The sequence below is a fragment of the Cervus elaphus genome, chromosome 24 (genome assembly GCF_910594005.1).
Source record: "Cervus elaphus chromosome 24, mCerEla1.1, whole genome shotgun sequence".
In the NCBI taxonomy this organism is placed as follows: domain Eukaryota; kingdom Metazoa; phylum Chordata; class Mammalia; order Artiodactyla; family Cervidae; genus Cervus; species Cervus elaphus.
This window is the reverse complement of record NC_057838.1, coordinates 24,260,892-24,282,110: the sequence shown is the minus strand read 5'-3', so window position 1 is coordinate 24,282,110 and position 21,219 is coordinate 24,260,892. Positions and strand designations below refer to the sequence as shown.

At 51.4% G+C, this 21,219-nt stretch overlaps 1 protein-coding gene across 7 annotated transcripts in view; it reads right to left on the bottom strand.

The window, feature by feature from the left end:
* XYLB (xylulokinase) overlaps window positions 1–21,219 on the bottom strand; it is a 44,324-nt gene extending 23,105 nt beyond the window's left edge. For 2 of the 7 annotated variants that reach the window (XM_043885585.1, XM_043885586.1), the window contains exons 1-11: window positions 21,101–21,219; window positions 19,795–19,877; window positions 16,246–16,315; window positions 14,773–14,853; window positions 12,451–12,537; window positions 11,693–11,821; window positions 10,851–10,916; window positions 9,111–9,183; window positions 6,936–7,054; window positions 4,289–4,641; window positions 3,212–3,293 (exon numbers count right to left, since the gene is read on the bottom strand). In XM_043885585.1, the coding sequence (XP_043741520.1) occupies window positions 3,212–3,293; window positions 4,289–4,641; window positions 6,936–7,054; window positions 9,111–9,183; window positions 10,851–10,916; window positions 11,693–11,821; window positions 12,451–12,537; window positions 14,773–14,853; window positions 16,246–16,315; window positions 19,795–19,877; window positions 21,101–21,157 (1,200 nt within the window). In that variant the 5' untranslated portion in view covers window positions 21,158–21,219. Of the gene's footprint in view, window positions 1–9; window positions 51–3,211; window positions 3,294–4,288; window positions 4,642–6,935; window positions 7,055–9,110; window positions 9,184–10,850; window positions 10,917–11,692; window positions 11,822–12,450; window positions 12,538–14,772; window positions 14,854–16,245; window positions 16,316–19,794; window positions 19,878–21,100 lie in introns of those variants that run through there. The other 5 variants (XM_043885588.1, XM_043885589.1, XM_043885587.1 and 2 more) reach the window with 4 other exon arrangements.

Genomic DNA, 21,219 nt, shown 5'->3' with positions numbered 1-21,219 from the left:
TCACCTTACCGCAATGTCACCTTCCTCCAGCCTCATGCCTGCCAGCGATGCTGAGAACGGGAGGGGAGCCTGTGGTTAGCTGGAGGTCACAAGGGAGCCACTTAGCAAACCAGTCACCTCCCTCAGATAGGAGTGAGGCCCCCACCTCCAACCCCAGCCTACAAGCTGAGAGAGAGGCAGGAACAGGGTGAGATGAGGGCCAAGGACGCCCCAAAGGCCAGGAGGTGAGAGTTGGACCATATAGAAGGCTGAGCACCGAAGAACTGATGCTTTTGCACTGTGGTGTTGAAGAAGACTCTTGAGAGTCCCTTAGAGAGCAAGGAGATCAAACCAGTCAACTCTAAAAGAAATCAACCCTGAATATTCATTAGAAGGGCTGATGCTGAAGATGAAGCTCCAATACTTAGGTCACCTGATGCAAAAAACTGACTCACTGAAAAAGACCCTGATGCTGGGAAAGACTGAAGGCAGAAGGAGAAGAGGGCGACAGAGAATGAGATGGTTGGATGGCATCACCAATTCAACAGACATGAACGTGGGCAAACTCCAAGAGATAGGGAGGGACGGGGAGGCCTGGTGTGCCGCAGTCCATGGGCTCACAAAAAGTCAGACTGAGGGACTGAAGACAACAACAAAGGCCAGAGGCTGGGGTTTCTGTGCTCCAGGTCTCTGATTTGGGCTCAGAAGCTGCATCTAGTGGGATCCACACTCCCCACCCACTGTTAGGATACACGAGGCCAAGAAAGACAAAGGTGAGGTCAGAGTATGGGGCTTTCCCCCACCTCAGTTGGGAAGGAAAGGGCAAGATTATATTGACTGTTCCCTTTGACATGAGGCCAATGACAGCTTGTTTATCTGCCTTGCTCACTGATACACCAGCGTGTCAGAGCTCTGGACCCAGGAATCCCACCTCTAAGAGCTTATCCCTCCGGGACAGGGGACAGGACAATGTCTGCACTGTCTAAATGCTAGAAGCCACTCCTATCTCACTTCCCACTTCCATCCGAGGGAGACTGGCAAAGTAAATGCCACAACAGTGGAACCCAAGACAACCACGAATGAAGTTCACAAAAATCCTGCCTTGGTTGATTAAAATGTGTATTTATGGGCACAGAAAAAGAAAGTTAGAAGGACTAGTCCTCAAAATTTTAACTGTGGTTATCTCTGGATTAAGCGATCATGGATGATTTTTTTACATTCTTCCTTTGGTCTGTCAGTACTTAAAATTTGTTTCTGCAACTAAGAGGTATCCCTTGTATATAAGAAAAAAGCGTAAGACTAACACATTATTTAAGGCAGCAGGAAAGTGAAGGTCAGACTTGGGGAGGGACTGGCTGAGGGCTACCTGCCTGATACTTCCAAAATTCAACCTGAAAGCAAAGCCCCAAAGGAAGGTTTAAAAAGCTGCTGCTTTGTCATTCCCTCTCAAACATGCCCAGAAGCTCACGCTTCAGTGGTAAAAAAGCAGGCCCATTATTTTCCCTGACATTCTTCTAGTTGATAGAGTAGGCAAAAGAATATACATTTCTCTAGAAAGACTCACGGTTACCAAACGGGAAAGGGGAGAGGGGATAAATTAGGAGGTTGGAATTAACATATACACATTAATATACACAAAACAGACAACCCTAGAAGTGGGGGGACACAGCCAGGACACTGATGCAACCTCACGGTAGCAGGGACATGCTCACGCACCCCCAGCTCCAAAGCAGACAGGCCCAGAGCAGACCTCGGAGCACGAGTGTTATTTATACTGGGGACAGAAACAGTAGTAATGGCAACTTCACTGTTTTTTTCTCCTGATCACAAAAGTACACATAGATACTGCAGGAAATATGGAATTTAATATCATCATTATGATGAAGGGCTTCCCAGGTGGCGCTAGCGGTAAAGAATCCACCTGCCAATGCAGGAGACATGAGACACGGGTTCAGCCCCTGTGTTGGGAAGATCCCCTTTAAGAGGAAATGGCAACCCACTCCAGTATTCATGCCTGGAGAATTCCATGGACAGAAGAGCCTGGCGGGCTACAGTCCAGAGCGTCACAAAGAGTCAGAGACAACTGAAGCGACTTAACACACAACACACTGTAAGGATGAGTGCATTTTAACAAGACCTTCAGCTCCATTCTTAGGGACACAGCTCCAGTTCTAAGCACAAGTGTCTCTTTTTATTTTATTTTTGCCGTCCACATCCTCATCTGCATAACCAGTAGGAGGTAAGTGCAGGGAGGCTGTGGGTGTGAAAGCCAGGGGACAGGCTGAAGCCACACCCCAGCCTCCACCCACAAAGCAGCCCAAATCCTTTCATGTGCACCTCAGGCGCACTTTCTTAGAGCAGGAATGGCTGCATAGGGTGGCGATTTGGCATAGAGTTGCCAGATAAAATACAGGGCATTCAGTCACGTTTCAATTTCAGAGAAATAATACTTGGGACACACACTGAGAAAGCATTTGTTTTCTGAAGTTCAAATAATGCCTGGGACACACTTATCCTACCTCATCATTTGACCTTTCTCTGAATTCACGTTGGTATTGTATTTGCATTTATTCTATTTGTGTTTACTCTATCCATCAACCCTGATTTGGTGGCTCATTAGGAAAAGAGCTGCAGGGGTGTGGTGATGGGCTGCAGTCTGTGGCCACTTGGCCTTCCTTGAGAGACCTGTGGGGAAACCCCAGAGAAGAGAAGGAGGAAGAGGAGACAAGAGGCTTCGATGAAGAGTAAGCTGTACCTACATCACTGACTCAATGGACATGAGTTTGAGCAAGCTCTGGGAGATGGTGAAGGACAGGGAAGCCTGGCGTGCTGCAGTCCATGGCGTCACAAAGTCAGACATGAATGAGTGACTAAGCAACAATAGGTCAAAAAAGGGGTCAGAGTCTTAATGCTGGGTACTGGAGGAAGAGATGGAGGAACTGAGATGTTTACTTTGGAACAGAAAAGGCAGGTCAGGGAGGGTGGGCTTGACTGTCTTCCTCCACTGATCAGTTCTCACCTTGCTGGGCAGCCCTGGGTGGCTCTTGTGGGTACAGCCAGGGCCAAGGCGGGACAGGGACAAGGAGTCAGAGTCCAGGTCAGCAGGGGGGTAGGTGGCCACGGAGAAAGGGCCTGCCAGACCAGCTTCCCCAGGAGGTTGGTTGGCATTTGCCAGTGTCCAGCAAGGACCAAGGCAGGCTTCTGGGGGTGTGAAGTCCCAAGAGGTACTCACCTGGGTTGTCCCCAGTGAAGGCCACCACTTTGCATCCTGGAGGAAACCCATAGCGCTGGACAAAGTAGGAAGAGATGGCTCCCTGAGGAGAGAAAGCAAGTGCGTTCTGTAGAAGCAAATCCCACCTGCTTGGCACAGCTGCCCACCCTTCAGGCCACGGGAAAGCAACAGGCCTGGGCGAGGCCAAGAGGCTCATCACAGCCGGGACATCCTGTTCACAGAACACCAGAGGAGCCCAGCACAGGGCTGGGACCATGAACATGAAGTTGTCCCACTGCCTCAAGGCACGCTTGTTTGATTTTGAGTCAAGGCAGCTAGAACAAAACAGTCGCCAACGTGGGCTTGCTTTGTAAGCTCCAAATTCTGGATGTTGCATTAAATATAAGTAAATGAGAGGAGAAAATCATTAAACAAACTCGTGGAAGTAGATAATGCCTTACACACATGCTCTACCAGCCCGGCAATCAGATCATGAGCAATCAAACATGCATGCACGGAGGTCAACGTTCTAAAGAAAATAAACCAAGGAAAGGCGGTGTGGGAGAGGAGCCTCCACCAGGCTCTCAGGGCCCCTTCGAGACTTCCTGTGGGATCAGAAGGCAGGGATACCTTCTAGACAGACCTACAGTCTTTAAAAAGCATAGTTATGAAAAGAAAGCTCCCCCTCCCCCTGCCACCTTCAGCTTTCCCTGTCTTTCTCTTAGTTCCAAAAATTTTAAATAAATGATGAGATTTCCTGGGACTTCCTTAGTGGTCCGGTGGTTAAGACTCTACCCTTCCACTGCAGGAAGCGTGAGTTCGATCCCCGGTTGAGGAACTAAGGTTCCACGTGCCCAGTGGCACAGGCAAAAAATTTTTTTAAAAAGGGATTTCCCAGTGTCTGGGAAGACCATTTTGCTCCATCCAACAAAATTTCAGATTTCCATGAGAATAAAGCCTGGGAGATAAATGTCTTGTCCTGGGTTGTCTCAGAGAACAGTCTGAGTCAGGGCTTGTGCAGGTGGCTTATTTGGGGAAATCACCCCAGGAAATGAGGGTGGGGGTTGGAAGAATGAAACGGAAGGGGTGAAAGCCCACCCAAGGGTACTCTGGGGAGCCGGAGCTGGCTGTGGGCAGCATTTGAGGCAGGCTGTCCTCTTGGGGGTGGGACAGGGAGCAGCTCGCCACAGCTCCTCGCAGGAGAAAGGTGTGTGTGGGGGGTTAACTCCCCGATCCTCCAGGCTGGCAGGGCACAGGTGCAGAATTCCAGAAGGCCCCAGGGCAGAAGAGGGAAATGAGCTCCAGCTCAGGCAGGCGGCCACCAAGGGACACGAGAGGCCATGACTGCTGGCGGAAAAGGGGGGCTGGGAGGTTGCGAGGCGGAGGCGTCGCTGCATGACATCTCCACAAATTTTCCTGCAGACAAGGAGAGGAAGCCATCTGGGCACCACCTTCAGAAAAAGAGATGACAGAAAACATGAATTTTGCTTGTTTCCCCCCATCACGTGGGTACATATGTTTCAAACGAAAACACACTTTTCCAAATCAGTTCTTTTCTGCTCCTCAAGCTGCTCGTGTCTGCGCGAGGCCCCTCTCGGAGGCATGTGTTCTTGGTGGAAGGCAAACAAAGCTGGCTGCTGTGGACAAAACACCGCTCTCCATTGACTGGAAACGAAGAGCCGAGTGCAATACCAGCCCCAGAGGCTGGGCTGCTTTCTCTTCGCCCTTCCTTCTTTCCTTCCTGCTTCTATGGGGCAGGACACCCTTAGCTCTGCGCGCTGGCTTCACGGCACCCTCTGCGAGATACGTGTGGGCTCGGTCGCGTCTGACTCTTTATGATCCCATGGTCATTCTATCCCAGGCAAGAATACTGGAGGGGGTTGCCATTTCCTCCTCCAGGGGATCATCTTGACCCAGGGATCAAACCCAGGTCTCCTGCATCGGCAGGAGGGTTCTCTACCACTGAGCCACCTGGGAACCCCACCCTCGGGATGATGATGACGATCTGGCTCTGACATTTCGCTCATGGCGGCAAAGGCTGTTTTCAGCTGCTCACTGTTGATAGAAAAGTGTTTCCATGGCTGGAACTGCCAACAGGAGGCACTCGTGGTAGCCTGGTTCTCCTCGTGCCCTGGTCTCCCTCACAGCTAACGCTCTGCCCCACCCAGCGCTCCCACTTGTTCTGGGGTGGGGCAGGTGCTTCCCACCAAATGGCCGAGTGCAGGGCGTAGCCGAGAACTCAGCTGGCCAACTAGGAGAAACCAGAGCATGGACAGCCAGTGGCTATTCTGAATATGGGTGCTGATGGTCAAAGTTCTTTCACTGATTTGTTCCCTTTATCAGATATGTGTGCTTAGTCGCTCAGTCCTGTCTGACTCTTTGAGACCCTGTGGACTATAGCCTGCCAGGCTCCTCTGTCCATGGGATTCTCCAGGCAAGAATACTACAGTGGGTTGCCATGCCCTCCTCCTGGGGATCTTCCCCACCCAGGGACTGGACCCAGCTCTCCCACATTGCAGGTGGATTTTGTATCATCTGAGCCACTAGGGAAGCAGATATAGATTTTGCAGATATTTTCTCCCAGTTGGTAGGTTGCCTTTTCACTTTGTTAATGGTTTCCTTTGTTGTGCAGAAGCTTTTCATTTTGCGGTAGTTATACTTGTTGAGTTCGCTTTAGTTGCCTCTGCTTTTAGGGTTTTTTTCTTAATATTTATTAGTCTACGCCAAGTGTTAGTTGCAGCACGCTGGATCTTCAATCTTCGTTTTGGTGGCATGCAAACTCTTAGCTGTGGCAGGTGGGATGTGGTTCCCTGACCAGGTTTGAAGCTGGGCCCCCTTCATTGGGAGTGTGCCATCTTAGCCACGGGGCCACGATGGGAAGCCCCCTGCTTTTAGTTTCAAATGCAAAAAAACCTCTGCCAAGATGAGTATCAAGGAGCTAACCACCGGTTTTCTTCCCAGAGTTTCACAGTTTCAAATCTTAGATTCAAGCCTTTAATCCATTATAGATTAATTTCTCTATCTAGAGTAAGACAGTGGTTCGGTCTCATTCTTCTGCATGTGGCTGTCCCAAGTGCTCTTCATATTAGCCCTGGGACCAAGCACCATCTTAAGTACATTAAATGTATCACCTCATTCATTCTGCACAACAGCCTGACAGATAGAAAGTAGCAGTATTCCTGCTGTTCCAGAAACAGTGGAAGCGACTAGGAAACTGAGGCACAAGGTCACAAAGGCGGTTAGCAGCAGAGCCCAATTCCACCCCAGACAGTGTGTCTCCGAGGCCCATGCTCTCCCCAGATCATTGGCACTTCTTTTTATTTTCTCCAGACTGCCTGCCCCAAGCTTCAGTGGCGGTCCCTATCCCTTAAATTTCCATCTTGTGCATTTTTTCCTAAGGAGTGCAATCACCCAGAACACATGCCTTCAGTCCTTTTCCCATTCTAATTATTTTCCAGGGTGCAATTTTCCAAAGTCCACTCCCCAACCCCCTCACCCCCTCACTCCTGCCTCGAGGCAGGAATCTGCAACTGGGCCTCAGCATCTGAGTGCAAGGCAGGGATCCAGACATTTCTCTGACTCATGTCAACTACTTACCTTGTGCTAGACAAAGGCCCATGTGTGCGTGCCCTTGTGTAAACGGGTGGATGTGTGTGGGGGGTGGTGGGTGCGTGTGTGTACTATACCACTTCCCCAGCAGCAAACCAGCTCCCCGGTGAGCCTCGCCGCCGGGCAGGGGACCTACCACAACGGAGCAGGATGGCACTGGCCGGCCAAGCTTCTCCTCCAAGCGAGGCGCGCAGGCTCCAAGGCAAGCCTGTGACCAGACTTTGTCCTGAATCTGCAGCAAATTCATTCCAGAACCTAAGGAAGGAAGGATACAAGAAGGAAAACACAAAAAAAATTTTTTAATGTGTCCTTTCTTCATTTTTTCCCCAAATTCTGGGCCACAGCTTGTGGCATGAGGGGGTCTTAGTTCTTCGGCTAAAGAGCAAACCCGCGCTCCCTCTATTGGCGGTGTGGAGTCTTAACCACTGGACTGCCAGGGAAGTTCTGAGAGAAATCTTTAAAAAAACTTTTGTAAAAATGCACAAATCTAGCCAAGAGCGGATCATTCTCACCGCAGACCTGTACCTGGAGCTCTTCCCTGATGGAATGTATACAATGGCTCTGGGTCACTCTGCAGGGGGCCTCTGGTTCTCTAAGACCTGGCGGGGGGAGGGCAGCTCCCAGCAGCAGCATCTGGGATGGCTCTGAGTATCCCCTGGGGTTCAAGGCTCTGAGGCAGCCCTGGCACTGATGTGGGATTTCTCAATCGCATCTAACCTTTCGGGGGATGCTCTCATGTGCCTCTAAACTTCCTCATATTCATCACTAAGATCAGCTATGTGTGTGTCAAAGTCACTCTGTCGTATCTGACTCTGCGATCCCAGGGACTGTAGCCTGCCAGGCTCCTCTGTCCATAGAATTCTCCAGGCAAGAATACTGGAGTGGGGAGCCATACCATTCTCCAGGGGAACTTCCTGACCCAGGGATCAAACCCAGGTCGGTCTCCTGCACTGCGGGCAGATTCTTTACCTTTGAGCCAACAGGGAAGCCCTGGTGATCAGCTAACTCTTCCCTAAAATAATCTACTTCTCCTGAGGATGAAGAGTGGGGAGAATCCAGAGCACAGGTGGACGGCCCTCTTCCTGGGGTCCAGGAGGAGGCAGACCAGCGGGCTGGGTGCTGCTGCAGCCCTGTCCCCATGTGAGACGGTTAGACAACTGGTAAATTAGTAGGTGACTTCCAAGGCGACAGTGAGGGGAACGGGTGGAGCTCAGTAATGTCCAGAGCAGCGATGGAACTTTCTCTGGCAGCAATCAGCAGCCCCGCTGAGTGTGGAGAACACTGGTGGGAACAGGCTGCTCCACGTGTAGCACTCTGCCGGCCTGAGCTCCAAGGAGCTGGGCTCCTGTGCGGGAGGAAGCTTTTCTTCTCCAGATTGTGAGCAAAGCTTGGGGACCACTCCTGAGTCACTTCACTCTCTCTCCTTGCAAACTAAACTAGTGTCTGGCACACGACGCACTCAGACACTTCAGCTGAACTCCCAGAAACTCGGAGTGTCCCAAGGGTCTCCTGAGGTCACTCTCGCAGGCCTGGGCTCTTGCTCTGCCTCCTTGGGCCCTCCTTCCGCTCTAGCCTCAACCCAGAGCTCCTTCAGCAAGCTCCTCCCAGCTCTCCTTCCTCACTGGCATCACCTGTGTTTATTTTTGTCAGGGCTTTGATTCCAGAAGCTCATCACTCTCCTGAGTTCTCCAAATGTGAACAAGAACTTCAAAATATAACTTCTGAGGGAGCCAGGCTCCAAGACGGTGCCTGTTCATCCCCCAGTCCTCGTGTTCACACCATTTGTGGTCCCTTCTTCTGGTACCCAGAGGTCTGTGTGACCAGGGACAGGGAGAGTGACCTACGTCACTCCCAAGATTAGCACGTAAAAGACTCTGCAGCTTCTGCTTGGCTGCTGTCTCTCTTACCCTTCCCTTGGGGTGAAATCTAGTTCCCAAATGGTGGTGTTGGGGGGGTTGGGACAAGGAACTGAGACCTCCGGCCAACAGCCACGTGTGTGGCCTGGAAGTGGATCCTCCAACCCCAGTCGAGCCTTTAGGTGACTGCAATGCTGGAGGCCAGCTTGACTGCCACTTCCTCAGAGACCCAGAGCCAGAAGCATCCAGTCAAGCCACTCCCTGATTCCTGACCTTCAGAAACTCTGTGAGATAATACGCATTGATGGCCCTCAGCTGCAAAGCACTGGGGTCATTTGTTACCCGCAGAAGCTAACTAACACACTCCCTTCTTGGCAACAGACAGTAGGGATGGAAGACTGGACAAGGCTCGCGCTGCCGCGCACCCGGCCCATCCCTGGACGCTGAAGACTCACCATCACTGTGGTCCACAGGGGAGTAAGACCCAAGGAAGAGAGAAGCCGCAAAACTGCTGACCAAGGAAATCCTCTGCGAAAGAGAAAGGTACAGGGAGATTTATGACTCACCTTCATGAACAGCTGACTACCTGTGACACACACACAACAGGACGAGAGCCTGAAGTTGGGGAGGGAAGTAGAAACTTGGAGCAAGATGCCCCAGCAGTGAGAGGACGGAGGATCCCTCGTCTCGCAGGGCACTTTGAGTGGCTGGAACACCATGCGGTGACTCCTTAGGAAAGCCCCTCGCTCCGCGGTTTCTGACAAGTCATAAAACGGCCAGGTTCACAACGACAGAGGGAAAAAATGAGTCCCCTGGTGGCCTAGAGGTAAGGATTCCGGGCTTTCCCTGCTGGGGGCCTGGGTTCAATCCCTGGTCAGGGAACTAAGAAGCCCACAAGCCTCGCAGCGCAGCCAAACAACAGAAACAAAACGCTATGAAGAAGCCAGCCTGAGGGAAGGCAGTTTTCACCGGAATCCATATGCCGGGGAGTGTGGTGCCCTGATTTCCTTCCTCCATTTCTATGGCCTTTATTCACAGAGGAAGTAGATGTATGGCCACAGAATTCAGAGCCAAGCAAGACCGTCTCAGGAGTTCAGAATGAGTAGAAGTGAAAGCCGTCCCCTTTGGAAGCCAGAGACCCCAAACATGAAAGGCAGGAACTGATAATTGATTTCAAATGTCACCCGGAGGGTCTGTCCCACATGGGAATCACAGGCACGTGGACCAGCGCAGAGAATGCCATCCCCTCCTGTTCACAATCGAGCCACCTCTTCTACACACAGACTCTGGAGAATTTTTATCATCCCGTCCACTTCATCAATGGCTAACACTGCAGAATAATCTGGAACTTTGACTCACTAAATAGTAAACTGCATGTTAAGATTAAAAAAGCAGTATGGTTTAACACAAGCCCATCATTTTCTAGTTACTTAGAGACGCCAGGCCACTGAGCTGCCCCTCAGGTGGCATTAAGTTCCGGCTTTCAGCAACTGTGGCTCAAGGAATGGAACCTGGGTTCCTGGGATACAGGTTCTGGTGTTGAAGGGCCACAGCTAGAGACACACTGGTCCGGGTTTACAAATTTCCTAAGAAAACAGAGACTCCAAGCCTATCAAGCGCCTGTTAGGCAATCTGCATCAACGACAGGATAGTGAGCCCAAAAGTAAAAGTGTTGGTCGCTTAGTCGGGTCCAACCCTATGCAGCCCCACAGACTATAGCCCACCAGGCTCCTCTGTCCATGGGATTCTCCAGGCAAGAATACTGGAGTATGTTGTCATTTCCTTTTCCAGGGGAGCTTCCTGATCCAGGTATCAAACCCAGGTCTCCTGCACTGCAGGCAGATTCTTTACTGCCTGACGCACCAGGGAAGCCCAGGAAATTGAGGAGACAGAGATGAAGGGCACCCAGATCCAATCAGGTGGTCCCCGGAACACACCAGGCCCCCTGCTCCCATTCTGACCCTGACCTCTACCCTCTTGTCAGGAGAGTCTCTGACTTTCCTTTCCTACAATTCCGTTCTTTCCTTCCTCTTTGGAAAAAGCCTGACAATGAGAATAAAAGCAAATTGAATATATATCATTTTTCATGTCCGCTCATCAATGTTTTTAGCCCATGTACATGAGATGTATATTTATGCAAAATTACAGAAAGAATTCGACCCTGACTTGTAATCAAAGAGGAACGTTTAACCAACCTCTGTGCGTGAGTAGGCCTCGGGGTTCTGCTGGTAAATCTTTGCAATCTGGTTTCCTGTAAATCGCTAGAGAAAGAGTGCAAGTGCTTAAAAACCCATGTCCTATGGAGAATGATCAACTCCATAAAGTACAGAGTTAGCACAGCAGGCTCCGAATAAGAGCTTAGGAAGGTTTCTGAAATCTGGAAATGTGTGATGTCTGTTGAACACCCTTAGTAATAATCTCGCTTCTCACGTGGCAGGATGTCTGCTCTGACCGAAGGCGCCCATGCAGGGGACTCATGTATTTTCCTAACCCACACCCTTCCTCCCTCAGGTGGCCCAAATAGGGCCGGTCTTATCCCCAGAACCTCTACTCCAGGGAGGGTGGCATGATCCTGGCTAAGCCAACAGCAGCCACCCTGTGGGAGGGGGTGGGACTGCGGCTGAAGCCAACAGGAAAGAGGTACTCAATTTTTTTTTTACTTTCCCAGGAGCTGCACCAAGTGCCTGTAAGCACTGACTCCTTTCAGCTTCAAAACCACCCAAAACGTAAGTGCTCTTTGTATCTCCAAGTCAGAGAGGCTGAGATCGAGGAGCCATTACCACCCACAGACACAGCTCAGCTCTGACCTGGGAGCAGCATTAGCAGGCCTGCCCTCGCTGGACGGGCAGTGCAGAGGGTCTAGCTCAGAACCGCAGGCCAGAGTGCCCGGGCCTGGCTCCCCGGGGCAGCAGCCACACGGCCTCCCACGATGCCCACAGGGGCCGGTCACCAGCGTGTCCTCCCAGACCCCCAGGGAGAAGGGACCAGGGCCGGCAATCAGGTCTTCCTCCTGGCCCAGCCCCTGTCCCCAGATCACCTCGTAGGCGCGGGAGCCGGTGAGGCGGCTGAGGGCCCGGGCCCCGCCCACGGCGGCCTCCAGCTGGCGGCACTGGGCCGCGGTGCTGGAGTCCATCCACACCGGGCAGTCGCTGACGGAGAAACAGGCCTGGAAAGAAGGAGCATGGGCGTGAGCTCCGCCTGCTGACCCTGGGGGCCACCCTGCCCAGCACAGCAGGTATGAAGCAGACGTCTCTTCCCTGGACGTGACCTTGGAAGACCCGTGGGTAAGCCATTCACGTCCAAACCTTGGTCTGGCCTGGGTGGAGGGGGGGTCTTTCCCCAGAAAGCTCTAGGTAGAAGGTTCTGGTGAGCATATTTGAGCACCACAGGCAACACGAGAGACGGCAAGGGGGTGGCGGGGGGCCCAAGCTGCAGCCTAGGGCAGGCTGGCCGGGGCACGTGGAGCTTGGGAGAAGAGGAGAAGCCAGAGCTTGCCTTAGCAGCACCAGGGGAAACACTAGGTCCCTGGGGGAGTTTTCTGAGCAGGGGGCTTGCCAGAGTCGTGCTGGACTGCAAGGGCCCCACGTGATGAGGGCGGTGAGCACCCGAGCCTTTGTCCCGACCACAGGGGTGTGCATGGCAGGCCACGCTCACAGGACTGCTGCTCAGCCATCTTCCCACACCCCTGACGATGCCCCAAAGCCCGAGGCTTCAGGACCTACGGAGCTCGGGGCCCTTCTTCCCTCCCACCTCCCTCAGAAGTTTCTCAGCCTCCCACAAGCCAGCCATAGTCACCTGTAGCTGCTCACGCAGCGGAAGGTCCGGTGACAGGCTTGTCAGCACCTGGCCGGCCCCCGTCTTCCAGTACACGCTTCCATGTTGCTGCCAAGGGAAAACCCAAGCCCGTGTCAGCCTCCTGGAGACCGGGAAGACCCCAGACTACATGCCAAAGAACTGGACTCCGAGTCCGCCCCGGTACTTCTAAGTAACAGAGCTCATCACCTTTATGAGACTTGGTTTTCATTTCTATAATATGAGGAGGAACTCTGCCCTGTCCACCTCAAAACATGGAGGAACAAAGAATTATGGGTCTAGATGTTGATGCCTTTGTAAAACTGTATTTAAATATATTGCTTTGAATATCATCTGACACGCACTCATTTACTCATTTACCACTACTCAGTCAACAAACGCTGACTTATCACCTAGATCACGCCAGGATAGGACAGATGGCTGGGTAGTACCGTCCCTATTCTAAAGGATACTAGAGTTCAGTCAGGGAAAAAGACACAGTGGACAATTACAAAACTCTATTAAGGGATTTCCCCGGTGGTCCAGTGGGTAAGAATCCACCTTGCAATGCAGGGGACATGGGTTCGATCCCTGGTCAGGGAACCGAGATCCCACTTACCACGGAGCAACTAAGCCCATGGGCCACAGCTAGATAGTTTGCATTGCAACATAAGATCCCGCATGCTACAACTCGGACGCAGCCAAAAAAACCCTGTGAAGGGCAGTGGCAGGGCTGCGGAAACACAGGGGAGTCTAGCCAGCTGGGGGTGTACGTGCGTAGACGTGGATATGATGACTAGGAAAGGATCCCAGAGTTGGGTGCAGGGGTGCTCCATGAAGAGGGTAACTGCGGTTGAGAGCGGCTGGCATGTGCAGGGAAGGAACCTGAGGTTCGGGTGGGGGAAGAAGGGACTGGATGGGGAGGTGGCAGCCTACCCCTTGACATCCATGCTCGGGAGGCTGGGTTTTATCTTGGGCTGGTGAGGACTCTGGATGGCCAGAGAGAATGGATGAAAGGGCTTGTGAGAGTCCTGGAGAAGGTAGGCTGGAGGCAGGGAGGTGGAACAGAGGCCCAGAGAAACAGTGGGTACCAGGCCTGGGGCCACAGAGGTGGAGTTGGAGAAGAGGTGGGAGATTCGGGAGTCAGGTACAAATGAGCAGGATTCGGGGACCCCTTGGAATGTGGGGGCAGGAGGACGGAGGAATCAAGGGTGACCCTTGGGTTGTGGTCCCAGGTGGAGAGGGACAACTCCCTGAGAAAGGGCACAGAAGGAGGACAGCTGGGGCAAGATGGAGCGCTCAGGCAGAGAAATGCTAAGCTTTGGGTGTTCCTGGGATACCTGGCCAAGGGGGCAGATGGGACGTGTGGGAGGGAGAGGGTGTCCAGGCTGGGGGTTCAGCTGAGGGATGCAGCCAAGACCACCAGGGCCTCTGCTTAGTGGAACAAGGACACAATCAATACGCTTCTGTCAGGTCAGGGGAAGAAGAGGCATCTTCAGAAGAGTTGGTGAGCGCTCTCTAATGAGGGCTAAACCAGCATGGGGCAGAGTGACTCAGACGATAACAATGGACTGGAATCCTCACTCCCCCTCCTAGCAGCTACGTGACCTTGGACAAGTGACATCACCTCTCAGTGCCTCCGTTTCCCCGTGTAAATGGCAATGATAATAAAAACAGTAGCTAAAACTTGGGGTTTTTTTTTCACACTGTCCTATCTATTTAACAGTCACATTGAGCTCATGGCAGACTAGAGTATGGAGGCACCAGAAAGCTGGACAACGTGCCCCAGGTCACTGCTTGCAAATGGCAGAGCTAGGGATCAAACCTGGAGCCCCTGTGCTAACCATGCACGATACCTCCTGGTACAACTGTTAGGAAGACTGAGTTAGCGCAGGTAAAATGGTCAGCACCGCACCTGGCATACACTTGGCGTTCAATATTCTTTGTCATTATTACACTTCTATCGTTATCAGCATGATTTCTGACTTTATTTTTACTTCCAGAAAAGAGAAAAGCCATTGTGTGCCCTCAAACAGTCATAATAAATTCATGTCAAAAGCTTCCTCCATCCCCTGGAGGACCTGGATCCAGTTCCTCCTTACCCGGTGTCCTCTTCGGTACAACATTTAACTGTACGCACTGTCTCAGATCCTCTGTTTCATCCTCCAAGGTCAAACAGCTACAGGGATTTGCACTGCCTCGAAACATGTACAGTGACCCTCAAGGACATGCACCTTCCTTTGAGGGGGGCCAACACCTCAGCATCTGCACCACTGCCCAAGACAGACGCCCCTAATGTTGCGGACAGAGGCTGAGCAAACAAACCTGGCCCGCCCCAGACAAGGCGAGGACTTGAGAGAAGTCAAAGCCCGAAGCCTTCATCTTCTCCAAGATGACATCCAAAGCCTGAGAAGAAACACAGAATCCACCATGACTGTCCTGAACCACGGAACCAGGTAACGCACAAGCCTGGATTTTAAGTGCCTGCCCTGTCAGTGGAGATAAAGAAGGAACGGATGACTCAGGGTTTGGAAGCACTAGAGTACATCAATTAAAAGAGTAGGCATCAACCAAATAAAAGGGTGAGCTATGCTAAAAATATTTTAAATAAATGGAATCAGAAACCAGCAATCCTCAAATTTTGCCTCTCCAATTGGTGACTTCCAAACATTCCGGAGGGTTTCTCAGGTGGCTCAGTGGTAAAGAATCCGCCTGTCAATGCAGGAGATGCCAGTTCAATCCTTTGGGTTGGGAAGATCCCCTGGAGGAGGAAATGGCAACCCACTCCAGTATTCTTGCCTGGGAAATTCCATGAACAGGGGAGCCTGGTGGGCTACTGTCCACGGGGTCGCAAAGAGTCGGACAGGACTGAGCACACACGCAAGTATTCGGGAAGAGCCGAAACCAGATGGCTCAAATTTTTGTTTCTTTTATTTGCATTTTCAGTGCACCAATTACTGATATGACTTCACTGCAATGGAGAAGCAAAGAGCAAAGTTGAAGCTCCCATCAGAACAAGGCTTCAGAGACTTTCCTGGTGGTCCAGTGGCTAAGACTCTGAGCTCCCAGTGCAGGGGGCCCTGAGTTCAATCCCAGTCAGGGAACTAGATCCCCCATGGCATGCAGCACAGCTAAGCATCCGAGAACTGAAAAACCTGTGGGCAGAGGACATTCAGTTGCTACCTTTGTCTGACCCCCAGTTCCAGGGTCTCAGGTCCCCTGTGGTCAATGAGAGAGCCCTCGGCTCCTATCACACCGGCCTGTGCTGTCCACACCCTAGTCCTGTGGCCTCACAGGTAACCCAGATCTGGCAACAGGCATCTTGCTTCCTCACTGGTCCTGAGCGGGCAGGCCTGGCTTGGGACGGATCTAAGCCTGACTGGGCAGGTCACAAGTCACCATGCTGAGGGCCCCTGCCCCTGGAGTGGAAGGGTCTGGGGACTGAGCACTAAGCGAAGAGTGTAAGGGCCATGTCTGGATCTCAGGGTACAAGGGAGGACACAGGGCCTGAAAGCAGAATGTCTGGGAGAGGTCTGCTCTGTGGCATTTTAAAGGTGGCAGGACTTTTCAGCTGCTCTGGTTTCAGCACCTGGAAGCCCTCTGTGTCTCCTCAGCTCAGGAGTCCTGACACCAGCAAAGACCGAGGCTGGCCCTGGACTGTGCAGATTCCATTTGCCCAGGAGGACCTGGTCTCAACAAGCGCTCTCATGAGTTGCCACCTTCAGGCTTCTGAGCAAATTTCCAAGTCTCCTGGTGAGACGGGCTGGGAAAAGAGAGGGACAGGAATCCGTGGCTTACCTGGACCCACATCAGGACCGGAGAGGTCACTGTCAGGCCATCCTTGTGAACATGAACTCCACCCTGAGTCCTACAAGCAGAAGAGATAACGTAGGACAGAGCCTCAGGTGGGGGCCCGGCAGTGGCAGATCCTGGATCCCTCCCGCAGAAGGAAAAGCACCCCACCCCCAGCCTCGTGGGGGAACTCTAGATTGAACAGGGAAGATGACAGGCAAGGTGGAGAGAGAAGGCATGGAAATTGCCCAGTGTGGCTCAGAGGTGGCAATTCTCCGAAAGCACCAGCAAAAACAAGCCTTCTAAATATAAGGTGTTCACCCTGCAAGGCTGTCACTCGGAGCAGTGGGCATAAAGGGGTTGGGAAAGTTTGGCGTTGGATGAGAAGCCCTACCAAGTCCACTTCCTAATTTTGGAGTGAGGAGGCCTTTTAAATGATGACTCAAAATCAAGAAGCAACAGAAAGAGAGACTGAGATATTCAATGACATAAAAAACAAAAGCTCAAACATGGACAATAATCCAAGCAGAAGAGAAGAAATAATAAATTTAATAAAACTTATAGCACGAGTCGGAGAAGGCAATGGCACCCCACTCCAGTACTCTTGCCTGGAAACTCCCATGGGCGGAGGAGCCTGGTAGGCTGCAGTCCACGGGGTCACAAAGAGTCGGACACGACTGAGCAACTTCACTTTCACTTTTCACTTTCAGGCATTGGAGAAGGAAATGGCAACCCACTCCAGTGTTCTTGCCTGGAGAATCCCAGGGCCGGCGGAGCCTGGTGGGCTGCCGTCTATGGGGTCGCACAGAGTCGGACATGACTGAAGTGACTTAGCAGCAGCAGCAGCAGCAGAGCACAAATCAATGAAAATGAAAAGAGAAAAGTCAAAGAAACCAAAAGCTGATCCTATGGAAAGGTCCACTGATAAACCTCCAGTCAAGCTAACTAAGAAAAAAAAAAAAGAGAGAAGACGTAAATTACCAACATCAGAAACGAGAGAAGGATCTTCACTACTGATCTCACAGACATCAGAAAACAATAAAGGAATATTATGAACAATTCTCCGGAGGAGGCAATGGCAACCCACTCCAGTACTCTTGCCTGGAAAATCCCATAGACGGAGGAACCTGGTAGGCTGCAGTCCATGGGGTCGTGAAGAGTTGGACACGACTGAGCGACTTCACTTTCACTTTTCACTTTCATGCATTGGAGAAGGAAATGGCAACCCACTCCAGTGTTCTTGCCTGGAGAATCCCAGGGATGGGGGAGCCTGGTGGGCTGCTGTCTATGGGGTTGCACAGAGTCGGACATGACTGAAGTGACTTAGCAGCAGCAGCATGAACAATTCTATGGCCACAAATGTGATAGGCTAGATGAAACAGACCAATTCCTTGAAAGATACAAACTAAAAAAAAAAAAAAGAAAGATACAAACTACCAAAACTCTCAGAGGGGTGGCCTGTAGTAATATAAAATATGAAAGCAAGAGAGCCTCCAATCTTAGCTCAAAGGAGACATATGAGCTGGGGAAGAAGTAGATGGCAACATGAGGTGATGGGCAGTGAGACGGAGAGGCCAGAAGGGAAGGCTTCAAGGAGGAAGTGCTATCTAAAACAGACATGGACGGACACTTCCACCAGGACCACTCCAAGCCACCTCAAAATCAATGAATCCACAACTGCTATGAACTGAATTGTGTCCTTCGAAGTTCACCGTGTCCCAAGCCCCAGTACCTTACAATGTGACTGTGTTAGGAGATAGTACCTTTAAAGAGGTAAGTAAGTTACAATGAAGTCATCAGGGTGGGCCCTAATCTAGTATGGTTGATGTCCTTATAAAAGACAAGGATATAAATAACCAGGAGATGCCAGGGGTGTACTCACATAGAAGGATGACCATGTGAAAGGCAGCAAAGAAGGCAGCCATCTGGAATGCCATGAGAGAGATCTCAGAGGAAACCAACCCTGCCAGCACTTAGAACTTGGACTTCCAGACTCCAGAACAGTAAGAACATAAATGTCTATTATTTGGATTGCCCTGGTGGTCCAGTCATTAAGAATCCAGTGCCAATGCAGGGGACACAGGTTCAACCCTTGGTCCAGGAAGATTCCACATGCCTCGGGGCAACTAAGCCTATGTCACAACTACTGAGCCTCTAGAGCCTGTGCTCCACAAGAGAAGTCACCCCAATAAGAAGCCCGCACACCGAAACTAGAGAGCAACCCCCACTCCCCGCAACTAGAGAAAGCCTTCTCGCAGCCACAGAGACTCAACGCAGCCAAAATATTAATTAATTTACTTAAAAGTCTGTTGTTTAAACCACCCAGTCTGTGGGATTTTGTTCTGGAAGCCCTACCAAACCAATACAAAAATCTAAAATCATGATCTTTTTCCCAGAAACGAATTCTCTTTCACAGTCTGCTATCCACCCTGAAGGCCAGCCAGAAGCCTCACCCTCATATCTCATAAAAAATTCTGTACCAAGACCTGTCAATTTTACCACCCAGCTCTCTCTCATCCAATCAATATCATTTCTCATCCGGATGATCTTTGGAAAACCTCCTCAGTGGTTTCCCAACATGTACTTTGGCCACATCCTATCTGCATTGCCACTGCACCCAGAAAGATCTTTTTAAAAAACAAAAACAACCATCTCACACTGTACCCTCCCCCAATCCCTACAGTCCTACAGTGGGTGACCATAGCTTTTAGGATAAAGATAAACTCCATTCCATGGCCTATATGGTCCAACCCAGCCTCCACCTCTATGGCCCAACCCACCCTCTCTGCTCCCTAGTCACTCAGCCTTCTTCAGCTCCATGAATGAGCAGTGCTCCTTGCCACAGGGCCTTTGCATGTGCTATTTTTTCTGCCTGGAAAGCTCTCTACCATCTATCACCTGGCTAACCCCACTCATTCAGATCTTGGCTTAAGCACTACCTCTTTAGAAACATTCTCTAACCTACTCTTCCAAGTCTAGATCACATTTCTTTACAGTAAGTACTTAAAGAAGTGAGTTCCTGTCCATCAATGGTTTTCTCTGAGTTTATTAAAAAAAAAACATTCTTTTTTTTTTTTAAATCAATCAGTCTTTGCTTGATATTAATCTTCCCCACTAAATGTGAAGAACTGGGAGAGCAAGAACCATGACTCTTTTTGCTTCACCATCAAATCCCAGCATGCAGCACAGTGCTTGGTACAAAGTAAGTGTCAGCTGATACCTACTACATATATGAAGCCATGTGCAGAATTCGGAAAGAATGCAGGAGAGTGCATTCCAGGCACAAAATAAAGAAGCTGAGTGATGTGTCAAGATCACCCTTCTTGCAATTTGAGGAAACCAGAATAGTGTGGTTTATAAATATAAAAAGTTGGAATTCCTTGGCAGTCCAGTGGTTAGGACTCCATGCTTGCACTGCAAGGAGCACAGGTTCGATCCCTGGTCAAGGAACAACCATCCCACAAGTGGCATGCAGTGGGGCAAAAAAAAAAGGGGGGGTTTAGGGTGGACCCCCAAACCACCCCCTACACACACACAGGCACCCTAGGTACATACCCAAATTCTACAAGGTCTCTGTCAAAATGCACACTGTCTTCATAGAAGACACTCAGCTCTGCATCAACAGCAACAACTTTTACCTGGAAGGTAAAATATTAAAAATAATGGATAGACTTTTGCTCAGCTTCTATATTGGTCCAGGGATATGAACATCACCAAGTGAAGCCCGGCCCCCTAGTAGTGGTTCAGTCTGGAGACCTCCTTGAGGCTGAGGTGCATCATTGCAATTATCTGAGTAAGAGGCCTCATCTGACAACATATCCAAAGACTTAGTAAAATGAAGAAGTGGAAGCTAAACAGAAACACCCCGAAACACTCAGGGAATTTCTGCCCTCCCAAACAGTCAAAGCCAAAATCCTCTAGAAGTAGATGTTCATAGATGAGCTGGTTCCTGTGCCAGGCAAGAAGGTCTGAGAAAGTCCTAGAGGAAAGGAATGGGAGACAGGGTTTGGAGACGTCTCTGGGGTGTCCACGCCTGCAGGGATCTAAGAGACCAGGCAAGGTCCCCGGTTTGTTCCCAAAGGCCACGATCAAGGACCAGAGATACATGTCCCAATGGAGCAGACCTCCAAACTCAAGGGTACAACTCCTTTACTGGACAGATGGGGAAACAGGCCTAGCAAGACAACCTGACTTATCTAAGGTCCTCCCAGGAGTTTCTGGTCAGGGATTGACCACAGCCTTGCTCCGCTGACCCATCTGTGGAGAGCGGTTTGTCTTTAACTGCGACCATGTCCTAAGTTAAGGAGAACGAGCTCCTTGATACCCCAAACTGGAAAGCAAATCTTGACTCTGCCTGCCTGCGTGCTTGACTCTGGGAGCAGCACAGTCGGGCAGGTTGACCTGGGCACGCTGGTGCCATCCAAGGGCTGTCACGGGCGGGACAAAGTTCAGGTGTACATCGTGCCCATTTCACTTAAAAAAAAGCTTCGAGCGGTGATCTGGTTCCCGGTCACTGGCTCCGCCTGCGTGTCTGCCCGTCTGTCTGGCCCTCTGTTTAAAGGAGCCGAGTTCCTTCGGGTCCCTGGCAACCTGTGCTCAAGGAGGCGCGCGAGCCTTTGCGGTTCCCCGGGCATTTCCCCGCCACGTGCCCACGGATCCCTTGAAGGAGTGGGGGTGGAGGGCCCCCTTTCTGGGAGAGCCGGGGTACAGGCCTGGCGGAGGTGCCGGGTCCCCGGGGAAGCCCGAGAAGGAAGCGCTCGCAGCGCGGCCCAGGGTTCCGGGTGCCGGGGTCCCCGCCAGCCCGCCCGGCGTCGCGGAGGAAGCGGCCCACCCGGGCCCGCCCTCGGGCCCGCGCCGATACCTGCTGCGTGCTGAAGTCCCAGCCCAGGCAGCAGCGGCGAGCGGCGCGCTCGGCCATGGCCGCGGAGGAGCCGGCGGCGCGCGGCTCCGTCAGTCCTTCCCGCCGCCGGACTGTCGCCG